Source organism: Equus caballus, chromosome 18 (genome assembly GCF_041296265.1).
Source record: "Equus caballus isolate H_3958 breed thoroughbred chromosome 18, TB-T2T, whole genome shotgun sequence".
NCBI classification, from domain to species: domain Eukaryota; kingdom Metazoa; phylum Chordata; class Mammalia; order Perissodactyla; family Equidae; genus Equus; species Equus caballus.
Window position 1 is genome coordinate 60,008,601 of NC_091701.1, and position 13,570 is coordinate 60,022,170.

The 13,570-nt window shown below is 36.5% G+C and overlaps 1 protein-coding gene across 3 annotated transcripts in view; it reads left to right on the forward strand.

Annotated features, from left to right (window-relative positions):
* The window catches only part of ITGA4 (integrin subunit alpha 4), a 77,358-nt gene that overhangs the window by 14,951 nt on the left and 48,837 nt on the right, over window positions 1-13,570 (forward strand). For 2 of the 3 annotated variants that reach the window (XM_023622140.2, XM_070242038.1), the window contains 8 exons: window positions 2,759-2,865; window positions 2,961-3,090; window positions 4,834-4,901; window positions 6,178-6,307; window positions 7,664-7,749; window positions 8,396-8,458; window positions 8,549-8,686; window positions 12,226-12,337. In XM_023622140.2, the coding sequence (XP_023477908.1) occupies window positions 2,759-2,865; window positions 2,961-3,090; window positions 4,834-4,901; window positions 6,178-6,307; window positions 7,664-7,749; window positions 8,396-8,458; window positions 8,549-8,686; window positions 12,226-12,337 (834 nt within the window). The remainder of the gene's footprint in view (window positions 1-2,758; window positions 2,866-2,960; window positions 3,091-4,833; window positions 4,902-6,177; window positions 6,308-7,663; window positions 7,750-8,395; window positions 8,459-8,548; window positions 8,687-12,225; window positions 12,338-13,570) is intronic. The other variant, XR_011428554.1, reaches the window with a different exon arrangement.

Genomic DNA, 13,570 nt, shown 5'->3' on the forward strand with positions numbered 1-13,570 from the left:
TAACCGATAGTGTAGGGTAGACAGGTAGGTACGTGTAAGAGGAGATTTATTACAGGAATTGGCTCCCTCAGCGTGGAGGCTAAGTCCCGTGGTCTGCCATATGCAAGCTGAAGAACCAGGAAAGCTGGTGCTATAATTTGGGCCAAAGGCCTGAGAAGCAGGAGTCAGGGTGGGGTCGGGGGAGGAGCAAGGGAGTTGGTGTAAGTCCCAGAGAGCTGAGAGGTACTCAGACATGGAGAGAAAGATGTTTGAGGGAAGCGACATGGTAAGGTGGGAAAGTGAGTAGTTTGGCTACGATGTGTGTGAACCTAAGTGTGAGACTCCAAGCAGTGAGGCTATTGTGATGTGACCTGGTGGAGCTAAAACTAAAGCAGAGGATGCAATGTGGAATCATCCACGGCCCCAGAAAACAGCGTAATAACACAAGAGTTTCTCTAGTCTTCATTTTAAAATTTACAAATAAGAGCTCTCAGCTAAGAAAGAATTTACAAATAAGAGATCTCAGCTAAGAAAGACAAAAACAGTTCACTATTTTTGTACATAAAAACTTTATAGCTATTTTCATCAAGCAATTTACATGGTATTTGTGGTTCTAAGCTATTGTATATTTACTATTTTTAAACTTTTGGGTGACATCTCTACAACAGTAAATTTGTTTCTAAATGTTGAGTGTAGTCTTGATGAAAGTGTCCATTAAATATAACATTTTAACAGAGATGATGTGTTATTTGTGACTTCTGTCCTCTCCTGTCCTTAATTTTCCTTCTGTTCATTTGCCTTAGGTAACTGAGTATTGCCTATAATTTTAGAAAGACTTTGGTATTTTCAGAGAAGCTATTTCATTGAAAGGTCTGCTGTGGTAAACGATAGGAACTTCAGGTAGATGGAATCTACCATTTATCATCTATTTTTGACAGTAAAAAAAAAACTGGTGATTTTAGTGAAAAGTCAGACTGAAAATTGCATCATGATAAATTAAAATTTTTCGTCATCCCTTCACTTTCTTTTGATTATGTTGCCATAATGTAGCCACAATAAAAACTACCTATGTTAATACTTATCCACCCAACACACACAATTGTCTTTCTTCTTCCCTCTCCCTCCTCCTTTCCTGTTTTACTTTCTTTATTAGTTTTAAGATGGAGACCTTATGTTTCCACCCGGGCCATCCTGTATCAAGATTTGCATTCCCTTGCCATTCCAAGTAGACGTTGCCAATCAACCTGAGAATTCTTTTTGCAGACAGATCGTTAGTCATCTTCCTTTCAGTCTTGAGCTCCAGGCAGTCACTACCAATTGGTGGGAGCCGTCATTCTACAAGAAATCTGACCAGAAAAACATGATCCATGTCCCATTGTACCAATGTTCCAGACCATGAGAATCACCTGGGTAGTCAGGCCTCACCTGGACCTGATGAATCAAGCTCCAGAGAAGGGGGCTAGGAAATCTACTTCAGTTCAGCCATGTTGAGGGTTGGTTATTTCTCCTGAACAATGGTTTGGAGAACAAATAAATCTATACACAGACATCTCCCTATACTTCTTAGACAAAATCTCTCCTACGCAGGAGATTTACTGCACGTAATTTCACTTTCGTAATATTAGTCTTCTTAGCTATGTAGGAATTCTGAGTTTGCCCAGGAAGCTTTATCTAGGGGTCAAACTTATAGGAGACAAATTGCCTAATGATTTAGAGAATGGTCACTATAAATGTATAGAACTTGGTATCAGTGACCAGTGTTCAAAATTAAGTAAACCTAAGTTTGACATCCTTCTCCAATCAAATTGATGTGAATGTATGTCCCTGCCTTTGGAATTAAGCTCAGGTGGAATAGAACTGTCACATGGCAGTTGATGAGGGTGAAAATAAGGACAGCAAAAGGAACCTTAATATGCTGTATCTTATTCTCTCCCAAATCATTTATTTGAAATCACTTTAATATAGGATCCAAGCTTTAAAGCAAAGAAGTCAGTCTAACAAAAGAGATTATCACTGGGAAGATCACTTTTTCTTGTACAGTTAAGAAGTACTGTATTGCCCATGAGTAATGTTTTATGTTTGGCTTTCTGGCTATTCATGCATTTACTGAAGTGCCTATTGAAGTTTTTTATTTACTACTGAAATAATCTGGTTTTTCCAGTGGGTTTTTCTTTGTTGAAAACACGTCACAATCCACTAAACGTAAACCACAGGGCAGTTTGTTGTAAATGCTAGCGTTGTTATTATGCTAATTATACGCAGCTACTTTCTACGTGCTCAATCATCACCTTCCAGCTTCAATAAACTGTTACTGAAAGGCTAAGAACCATATTGTAGTCTTTCTAAATGTCTCAGTATGGGAAATGTTTTAAAAAGTGCTCTGGTAATGTTGCTTGCATTGTTAGATAAGTGGTCAAAACAAAGGTGCAAATTCGTTGCCAAGCATTGTACATTGAAGTTAAATTTGCACAGCCTATGTTGGTTTTGACTGGTCTTCCCCCCTCCTAGTCATGTTGGTTAGCTATCTCCTTTATCAAGGCCATCTTTTCATCGTGTTCCCATTGGAGGTCATTCCTACAAAAATCACCTTGTGAGAGAACAATTATATTGGCACAGTGTGCACTGAATAGAAGATAGAGAAGCCGGGTACAAGGGCATTTCACACATGGCTGAAAGAAAAAAACATTGGGGATAAGCATGCATGTTTATTTTCTCTGCTCTCATAAAATAACGTTGTTTTCAAGATAACTGATGATAAAATTATTTTCGAATGCTTTAGGTAGCCCCAGTGGAGAACCTTGTGGAAAGACTTGTTTGGAAGAAAGAGACAATCAATGGTTGGGGGTCACGCTTTCCAGACAGCCAGGAGAAAATGGATCCATCGTGGTAGGTTATTGGATTGGGTCTACTAATAACATCATGAAATCAGATATTCTGGTGTGACTTTCACATAATTTGGTCTACTTTTATGTTTTATTCAGACTTGTGGGCATAGATGGAAAAATATATTTTACATAAAGAATGAAAATAAACTCCCCACGGGTGTTTGCTATGGAATGCCCTCTGATTTACGAGCAGAACTAAGTAAAAGAATAGCTCCATGTTACCAAGGTAAGCTATGATTTTGATATTGATTGGATCAAGAGAAACAAGGGAGTGCCTTTAAAATTTATTTTCAATTTGGATGTGCAGAGAGACGGACATCTTTGAAATAGCTATGTTCTTTTTAACTACTCAAAGTATTCTTTCCTTTTTTACCCAATTGCACTAGTATTAGTTTTCAAAAATGTACTTTGTGTTTTTAGGAATAGAAGTTCTACAGGTTAATTTGAATAATTCTAGAATCTAGTTAGTAATTACTCACTTTTGCATTTAATTTATTTTCAGTTCCGTATAAGTGAGCCTAATGCCCTTCAAGTATAGGACACTTAAAATCATGAAATTAGATAGAAAAGTCTGATCAGAAAGGAGAAAATTGTTTTGGTTTCTTGCTTTACCTTTAGCTTCCAAGAATATTCAGAAAGATTTAAAGCATAGGTGTAAGCAAATCTTTCCTACTCACTGTTTTTTTTCTTCAAATTCCCTTTTTCCTTGAAACAGCAAGGAATTGGTATCTTGAGTTTGAAGGGTCTTTGCCATGAAAATTCTAGGCCATACGTAGCATTAGTTTGAACAGAGCTAGGACTTAAATCACTGGAATGAGCAAAATTAGAGTGAATGTCAAGGGAGAATTAAAAATGAGATTTGTAACAGAACTAAAATTCTAAGAATGTGTCTTTGGAAAACTAAGAATTAAATATATATGAATGCCAAGTTCCAGTTTTTCAAACCAAAATGTTTACCCCAGTGGCCAAAGAAAATTTCTATTACCTGACAAAACTTTGACTAAGTATGCAAATTCAATTATTAATCCTATTAATATTGGGGTCTTTCCTCTCTGGAATTTGACGTCACGGAGAAGTTATATCACATACATTCCTAATTCGCCTTTGGATACTGAGAAGCTAAAAGATGAATTTAAAATTCTCAACTACAGTAAAACTCAGTCTAGATGTCTGTATGTTTATTCTCTTTTTCCTAATGGTTTATGGTTTACACTTTAAAACATTTTCACAGTAGAGTTTTTATTTTTGCTTGGTTATATCTAGCTACATTCTACCAAAAATTCAAAATGGCGTATAGTTAAAACACCTAAAATTAGGGCAAAATTTATATAAATTAAAAATAGGGTCAGGAAAAATATAAAAAAGAGTGAAAAATCGTGAGGAGTAGTAATTATAAGTGACTCAGCAATTTACTTAAATTTTCTGGTTAGCAAAGCCATAATGAAGATGTGGTCCTGATTTTTATTTTCATAGAGGTTTACTTACGTCGCCTTCTTCAAGAGAAGCAAAGCTTTGTCCCCAAAGTAAGTTCCCAAAGCATCAATTTAGGGGGATTTTGTGATAAGAGACCATCCATCTCCATGCACTTCTTGACTCAGTCTGTTGTTTTCAGCTGGGCAAAATCTAGGAAGCCTATTTTAAACGGAAACCTGGACTGGAAACCACAAATCCTACCTCTGTCTTAGATACTTGATAGTGTTTTTGAGTGTATGCTGCATGTTCTTCCCGTGAAAAAGAGGCAGGGGTAAATATTTTTATTCCTATTTCATAGGGACATTTTGAAGATTAATGGGCAATAGAATTGTGACCTTAAATTTTATCAAAGGTACTATTATTTTAAAAAATGAGATAGTATAAAATACACAGCTTACAAGGTAGATTTGTAAGGATATGTAAGGTAAGCAAAATTATGCAGATTTTGTCTTTATTTTTAAATGAAATCCTAAATTGTTTTTTCACTTCCTTTTAGATTTTGTGAAAAAATTTGGTGAAAATTTTGCATCATGTCAAGCTGGAATATCTAGTTTTTACACAGAGGTAATAGTCCAAAAATTAGCTGCTATGAATGTTTATGTATAGAATTTTAATTCCACTGAAGACTTAGAAGACTGATGTTATCCTTGAAAGTAAAACTTGTATAATATCTGAATAATGTCTCTTAAATTTGAGAGTATTACAACTCAATTTTCACCACTCAATATTTCACATATATTTTAAGAAAATATTAATAGCTGTGCCACATAAGACCAACTAAAAGTCTATAGTAATGAATATTAATTTTACTTAGAATTTAGCTGAAATGAAAAGTAGCTATAGTTACTTGTTTTGTTAACTTAGGCATTGAAAATATCTAAGTATGTTATTTTTAGTTACTAGTTGAAGGAAGCATATGAATCCACAGTTTTCATTAAAGTTAGGGGAATTGGGAGATTTAAGAACTTAATAATATCCTCTTAAATCCTATCTATTCCCAAACTATCAATCTCTGACAGCCTAGGATATACAGTGAAATGTTACAGTTGTGTTCAACGCCCAAATCTCCCACTTTCTCTTAAAAACCCATTAGGAATTTATGAATGTTTTCTGAATCTATGTAGATAGTCTGTATCAAGCCTTGGGTTAACAATTTCCATAAATATTACCTACTATGAAAAAAAATTATACTTTCTTTAGTTTACATTTAAACTGACCTTTTTAAATTCAGGATTGTTTAGGAAATTTAGAAATCTGTTAAGGAGGCTTGAATGCTGAAAGTGATTATATTTCACCAGACAAGTGTCTGCTCATTCCAACCTTCTATTTCCTTTCCCTAAATTGGTATTTATCATCAAATATACCCCAATTTCATTAGACTTTTTTTTCTAAGCTAACATTGTTAAGGAAACTAGTCAATGGCATTTCTCAAATTGAAATAGATTAAGTCCACTTTTTACCCTTTGGCAACACACGATTATCTCCGTAATGAGCACTAATGAATTGCCCAGATATGATTTACTTTAGTAGAAACCACATTGCCTTTCTCCCAAAAGCTTACTCTACTGTACAACGATTCCACCTTTGATTTTAAAGTTCACTGATGGTGTGAAGTAAGAGTTTCAGAGTTTCTTTTCTAAAATTCTACTTTTAGCTGAAAATTCGTTAGCCAGCTTCTCTGGTGTTTTTTTTTTTTTCTGATATGTTTTTAAATTCATAAAATGCTCAGATTTCAGAAGTATAGTATCAAAATGTACTCACTATTAAAATATATACCTGGAGGAGGTTTTGAGTGGTGAGATTAAACTTTTAAATGATGATAAATTGTTTTTTCTTGCAGGATTTAATTGTGATGGGAGCCCCAGGATCATCTTATTGGACTGGCTCTCTTTTCGTCTACAATATAACTACAAATAAATACAAGGCTTTTTTAGACAAAGAAAATCAAGTAAAATTTGGAAGTTATTTAGGTACTACAAAAATTGACTAACTCAAATTATCTCTACCTTACAGATACTAGTAATTTTAAATAAGGGAAATTATATTTTCAAAAGATGAAAATGGTCAGTAGCAATGAAAGATACAGTTAACTTAATATTTTACATTTATATATGTGACTACAATCATCAGTATATAATTCTTAGACTAGAACTCCCAGCTTAGTTTACTCTTTGCAGTAAAATACTTGTAAGCTTGTATCTTTATGCAGTCAACTTACTATTATATTGGTAGTATCTATTGAGTGCTTACTGTGGTAAGCAAGAAGCAAGAACTTTTGTAAGCATTTTACATGAATTAACTCATTTAGTCATTTGAGTGAGTAAGTAAGTATAGTTTCTTAAAGGACCAACTGAAAGTCAGCGGGTCTGTTGACAGCGTTCTAGACAAGGGGTAAGATTATGAAGCATGGGTCTAAAAACAACTCATTGACCTTCGCCTCATAAGTTCTTAGAATATTTCCCAGAGCTTAGCTATTTTTATCTTCCTTCTGTCCTCCCACTCCACTGCCCACCCTGCTTCCCGCCCCCACCTTCCCATACCCCCCACCTCCATCCTTTCCCCTCCCTCCTTACTCCCCCCCCCCAATAAGTTAGCAGTAGGACACTTTATAGTCTACATTTCTAGAGAAACACAAGAGTCTTCTGACATTAGCTCCTGTTATAGTAAAAGGAATGCTTTTCCTATAGTTTCTTAGAAAATACAGATTTGTTTAAACCATATGTGCCTTGCATGGGAGCAGCCTAGACTCAGACAGAATTATGATAAAAAAGGGCAGTATTATTTTTTCCCATTCAAACAGAAGAAATGCATTTTCAAACAGAGGGAATTCATTTACAATTCACCATTTACTTGTTTATGGTTGAAAGATATCTCGAAGTATTATAAGAAATGTAACTTAGTATTATGCTTTTTATCACAAAATAAAATACTTGACCTTTTGTGTCATTATAAAGTTTTATCACAATAGGAAGATTTCATGGCAAAAAAGTTGACGATTAGGAAGATTTTTTTACTTAAAGTTTAAGATGTTATATTTTAAATACTCCAAAATGTTTCTGTTGTAATTCTAGAAGATAACATGTCCTCATACTCACAGGTACTAACAAACTAGATGTGAAGGTGCTATCTTGAATTTCTAGAACTTGGAAATATAAGCCACATGACTGGTTTCATAACACATTAATAATTGCTTAAAACATGATAAATAACCAATTTTGAGTATTGCTATGCTAGAATTCAGTCTCAAGTAATTCTGTGAGTGGATTTAGGATATATTTTATCCACTGCCAATGATAATTCTCATACTTTTCTCCATTTTCTTGAAGGATACTCAGTTGGAGCCGGTCATTTTCGGAGTCAGCATACTACTGAAGTAGTCGGAGGAGCCCCTCAGCATGAACAGATTGGTAAAGTAAGAATTCCATTTTTATATTTATTTCTTTGCAGGTTCAGGTAGATTGCATGAGAGAAGAAGATATTACAGGAGCAACTGCAAAAATTCTAAGGAATGAAAGCTAAAATTATGAGCAGTGTGCCGCATTCAGTGAAACTGCTGAAAGTTGTATGGCTTCTACATAAAATTTAGCAGAAAATCTTTAAGGGAAACTAAGTCAAATGAGACTTTTGTTTCTCATGAGTAAATTGTTTTTGAGACGGAATTATCTCAAGATGTCCAGGGGATTATTTATTGGTTAACAAGTTTACAGCTGAAGGGAAATGGAGGCAGCTGCATGTTTTTTGGTAAGACTAGAAAGAATAAGATGTTATTTCTGGTTCTAGTTTTTGTTACATTGCCACGTGAACATTAGTCAGTAAATTTTTCTGAGCCTTACTTTGAAAAGTGAGGCAAACGACACTTTCTGTGCTCTCTCAGGGATCAATAAAGTAGTTCCGAAGAAGGTAGTTTTGCAAGGAAAGCATATTAATATGAACGTGGTTCCCTAAAGCTTTTATTTCACTTTTGAAAGGATTTTTAAAATATATCTGGGGAATTAAAAGTTGTGAAATTGATGTTTTGTTTTCAGTCTAACTTTTTCTACTTCTTTTCCCAATTGCAGGCATACATATTCAGCATTGACGCAAAAGAACTAAATATCTTACATGAAATGAAAGGTAAAAAGGTAATATGTCTCCCGCTTTGGTATCCCTGAGGGCTTTCGGAGTAGCTCTGCTTTGTTCTCAATGACTGGGTGTGGTTTGCTTTGGGGCAGCTTGGCTCTTATTTTGGAGCTTCTGTCTGTGCCGTGGACCTCAACGCAGATGGCTTCTCAGACCTTCTCGTGGGAGCGCCCATGCAGAGCGTCATCAGAGAGGAGGGGAGAGTGTTCGTGTACATCAACTCTGGCTCGGTACGTCTGATAACCCACAAACTAGAAGCCATTTCTGGGACTATGATCAAAACTGAAGCTTTTCTTATTCCAGAATTCTGAGACTATAGATTCTTAGGCTTATTTTACTGACAAAAGTAAGAATTCTGGTATCATACTGATGCTCTGAAAATGAGAGGAGCCCTGATGATGAATGGGCAGCTGTCCCATTTTGATATTTCAGAAGTATGAGATCAATTGTTCCAGAGTTTCTCTATTCACAGCTTGTACATGTTCACTCAGGCAGTTGAAGTTTCTTCCAGTTTTGTTATGATGTAAATCCAATTTGAAAGAATTACTTTTATCTCTCTCTCAAAATGTGGATTTCTTTTGGTTCTGTAGTGAATGTCCTTGTAGGATTTATAATTATAAAATATTACTAGAAGTAGAAGATAAAGTATGAAATCTTTTCAATTTTGTGATTTGAAAACAATTAGAAATGACTTTTTTTCTTTTCTTTTTTTTTTTATTTTGGTAAGGAAGGTTGGCCCCAAGCTAACATCTGTGCCAATCATCCTCTATTTTGTATGTGGGTCACCACCACAGCATGGCTTGATGAGTGGTGTAGGTCCGCACCCAGGATCCGAACCCTGGGCCACTGAAGCAGAGTGCACGAACTTAACCACTATGCTGTCGGGCTAGCCCAAGACATGTTTTAATAAAGTGTTAATTTATACAATCCACATAGAATATATTCTTGATAAAAACATTAAATTGACTTAGTTTATTCTGAAGCAGATATAGTAGTTGTAGAAATAGATAATTACTGTTTATGGTTGAGTTTTAAATTACGACAGATATTTTAGAGTAGAAACTGACCACTTGACAAGTCAACTTAAAGAGTTGTGCTGGCCTCATTTTGCCAGCCTAGCTTCTTGACATTAAAACTAAACAAAGAATTGATACAGCCTTGATGGTGTCTTTTTGACTTGTTCCTTTGATTTAAGAGCAGGAAAGGGTTTGTGAGAAAATTGGTTCATTTCTTAAGGATTTAACAAAGTAACATCTATTTCAGGAAGGTATTTGTAATCTTATTTAATCGGTGGTTTGAGAGCATTTAATAAGTTCCTATATTAAGCATCAGACTAAACTCTTTACAATTTGAGAGGAAACACTCTAGTCTTGTAAAATTGAGAGATTCTCAAAGGTCTGAATATAGAGGAGGAAAGTTATTTATGCATGGGGATTTCCTAGACTGTGTTTAAATCTAAATTTAATAGTAAAGGCATATCATCTACAAATTGGTCATTAGTATCTCATTAGTAGTGATATTAGGCATTACTTTTTCTGCCGTAGACATTTCACGTTTCCCTGTCTGTAAGTAGTCTTCCTTATGCTAGCTACATCCTCATTCTGCGTACTTCTCTTGTCTTTCTCTTTACAACTAAACATTTTGAGAACAGTTTAAACAGCGTATAAACCTAAAATAAGGCAATCAAAGGTCTTTTTTTCCTTTGAAATCTTAAGTGATCCCAATGTGAAGAACAGTTAAAAGTGTCCTTTGCTTAAAGGGGAGGGAGGACCCCTACCCACTAGACTACTCTCTTCTTCTTCCCTCATTTCTACCTACCCTGAGGCACCACTGTTGAACACTGGAGTTAATTTCATAATTGGTTTCAGCTTTTAAAACCTCTGGCATAGATTATTCTTCCTTTGTTCCCTCCTAACTTCCTGTTTCTTAACTCTAAAACAGCACTAACCACTACCTCACGTTATATGATGTATTTGTTGGTTTGCTTTGCTATTGTCTGCTCTTCTGCTAGAGCGTAGAGGCCATGCGGAGATGATTTGACTGTCTTGTTTACTGTTCTCTTCTCAGGGCTTGAAAGAGTCCTGGATAAGTACAAGCTCAGTCATTGTTCCTGAATGAACTCAAGAAAGAGTGATACTTGAATGAATTTAGCTTCCACCTACTTCTACTAAAAAAGCTCTCAGGGGTCCCCAGCAACCTCTTGGTCACTGTTCTCTGTGACCGGAGAATACTTGAGGAAGAGTGATCACTACTTCTTGAAACTCTCTCCCTGGCGCTTCAGTGCCATTGCGCTGTCTAGGGTCTGCACCTCCTCATCTTCCCGGAGCCTCTTCTCCCCTCTGCTCTTTAAATTAGGCATTTGACTGGGAGCCAAGCACTTTTATCCCCGATTCCTTTAACAAAATCATTCACTGCTTTTGGTGCCAGTGATTGCATCTGTAGCGCTCATTCCCAAACTTAGTTCACTTAAAAAAATAAATAAAAACAACGTTCAATGAATATCTGAAATGTAATAAAAACTAAGAAAAGAGCTGACAATAATCTTAGTCCTGACTTCTAGGACCTCAGAATCTAGAAAAGACACAAACGTGAGAGTAAACAATTAAATACAACACGGTAAATAGCACATTATTAGTAGATACAAAGTGGAAGGAATTCATTTTGGGTCAAGAAAGTTTCACAGAGAAAGTAGTATTTGAGCAAGACAAGTATAGGAATTTTTAGTTGGAAACTAAAGGGTCAAGGGCACAAGGGGAAGAACGTGTGTGTGCTTAGGGAATGAGGAACAGACTTGGAGAAGAGGAAAGGATCTATGATGAGTAGTGCGTGGATTTTTCTTTTTTCTTTTTTTTAACTAGAAGGGAATGACAGAGTTTGGAAAGCAGTCTGGTAGCTGTAATTGCAGAAACTTGTTACTGCAACGTTGTTGAATGGCTTGTTGTAATAACTCATCTTCCAACTTTAGAGAGGGCAGTTGCCTAATTCATGCCCCACTGCTGCTGGAATAAGGTTCCAAAGGCCAGCTTCAGTCGTGTCACCCCTCAACGTCGGTGGCTCTCTATTGTTCTCCAAATTGAGAATAAACTTCCCTGGGCATACAAAATCCCACACCCTAAGACACCAATCTCATTTTTTTGGTCTCATCCATTACACATACCATTCATTATAGCCAAGTTCTTTTGAATTTCTTTTTGCTAATAGTGTTCTCTGTACTTCAAAGTGATACCCATCCATCAGTAACCACCTTGAATACAACCTCCTTTATGAAACCTCTCCTGGCTCACACAATTAGATATGCTCTCCTTGCTTCGTGATATTGCAAAGCAGCCTGTACTTCTAAGTCGTTTACAGCGTGTGCTAAGCCTTCCCCGTAAATGTGGGCTTCCTCAGAAAAGGGAGTGCGTCTTATACACACGCTGCCTTGCCCCTCTACTCGGTCCCTCTTTGCACAGTGCATTGCTTCTAGTAGGAACTTGATAAATACTTGCTAAATTGAATTATCAAAGTGATTTATTGGATTTTCAAACCTAGGGATCATGAGTTTGACAATTTTTATGTCCTCTGAGCTCTAATCATACTATTATATGTGTTGACATACTTGATAAATATTTATTGAATTGAACTGAAATGTGTGTACTAAGCTCAGTCTGTAGTTTGTCCAACTTGTTTGAAGCATTAGAAAAAATCCATATCCAATTACAACAGTAAATCATGTGTAAAGTTTTCAGGGAGAGTTATAATGACACCCTTTCTTCTCCTTTCTATCTAGGGAGCGGTAATGAATGAAATGGAAACAGAGCTCACTGGAAGCGACAAATACGCTGCAAGATTTGGAGAATCTATAGTTAATCTTGGCGACATTGATAATGATGGCTTTGAAGGTAATTAAAAGTATCTCACATGGTACTTGATTTCCACTCTTAAAGCAGTACAAGGAAAAGAATATGATTGGAATTTTATGTTGTTTGTTGGAACCAGATGGTAAACTGTTGTTTCCTTTTTTATGTTACACCTAACTTTTCCTCAGCTGTCAGCTATTGCTTCTCACCATTGTTAATAAAGCGTGATATTCAAAACACCCTATTTCATTGATTTTCCGGCACCATTGATTATAAGTTGCATCATTATTTTATGTGCCTCTATAAACATGGTGCCTATTGAACTGTGACCCACCATTTTTCTATTTTAAGAAATACTCTGATTTCAGAAATGTGAAAATGTAAAAAAAAAGAAAAACGTGTATCGTAGACTCATTGGACCACAGTGTTTGACTATCAGTGCAGTAAAGACGTTGACAGAACCCGACAGAGGCTGGCTGCAGAGCTGTCCCCTGCTGTGCCAGGGATTCCTTGTTCAGCCGCTGCATTCTGAGAGGAGTTGGGGGGTCCCAGGAGAGAGTCCTGAGCAGTAGTGAGGGGGCAACTGGCAGACTCAGGGACAGTGGCTATTTACCAACTGATATGGAAGCATTTCAGGAATGGAATAGATGGCAACTATTCCACTGATATCAGCCCTGTTATTGAAGTACCTGTTTCCATCAGCCTTCCCTCTTAAAATTGGCCTTTTTCAGTCTAGCTCTGAGTGGTAACTAAGTCTGTTAAAACTGTGCATAAAATGATGAATGAGGGGGCCTGCCCGGTGGTGCAGCGGTTAAGTTAGCACGTTTCGCTTCTGCAGCCCGGGATTCGCTGGTTCGGATCATGGGTGTGGACATGGCACTGCTTGGCAAGCCATGCTGTGGTAGGCGTCCCACATATAAAGTGGAGGAAGATGGCCATGGATGTTAGCTCAGGGCCAGTCTTCCTCAGCAAAAAGAGGAGGATTGGCAACAGTTAGCTCAGGGCCAATCTTCCTCAAAAAACAAAAAAATGATGAATGAGTGAAAGGAGAGAGTGTAATTACTAGAGTTCAGCAAATAAGTGTTTGTTAATTATTTTCAGGGCTCAGAACTGTGTTTTCTGATGTGGTCATTGGCAATTGGCATATGGCAATATTAGGCCAAAACTTACTTGGATGCTGCAAATAAGTGAGGGAGTATTGTAAATTCTCACTTCCTTAATTTCATCTTATTCCTAACTGCTTCATTCTACATGAAGGATGTTAATCAGTTATTA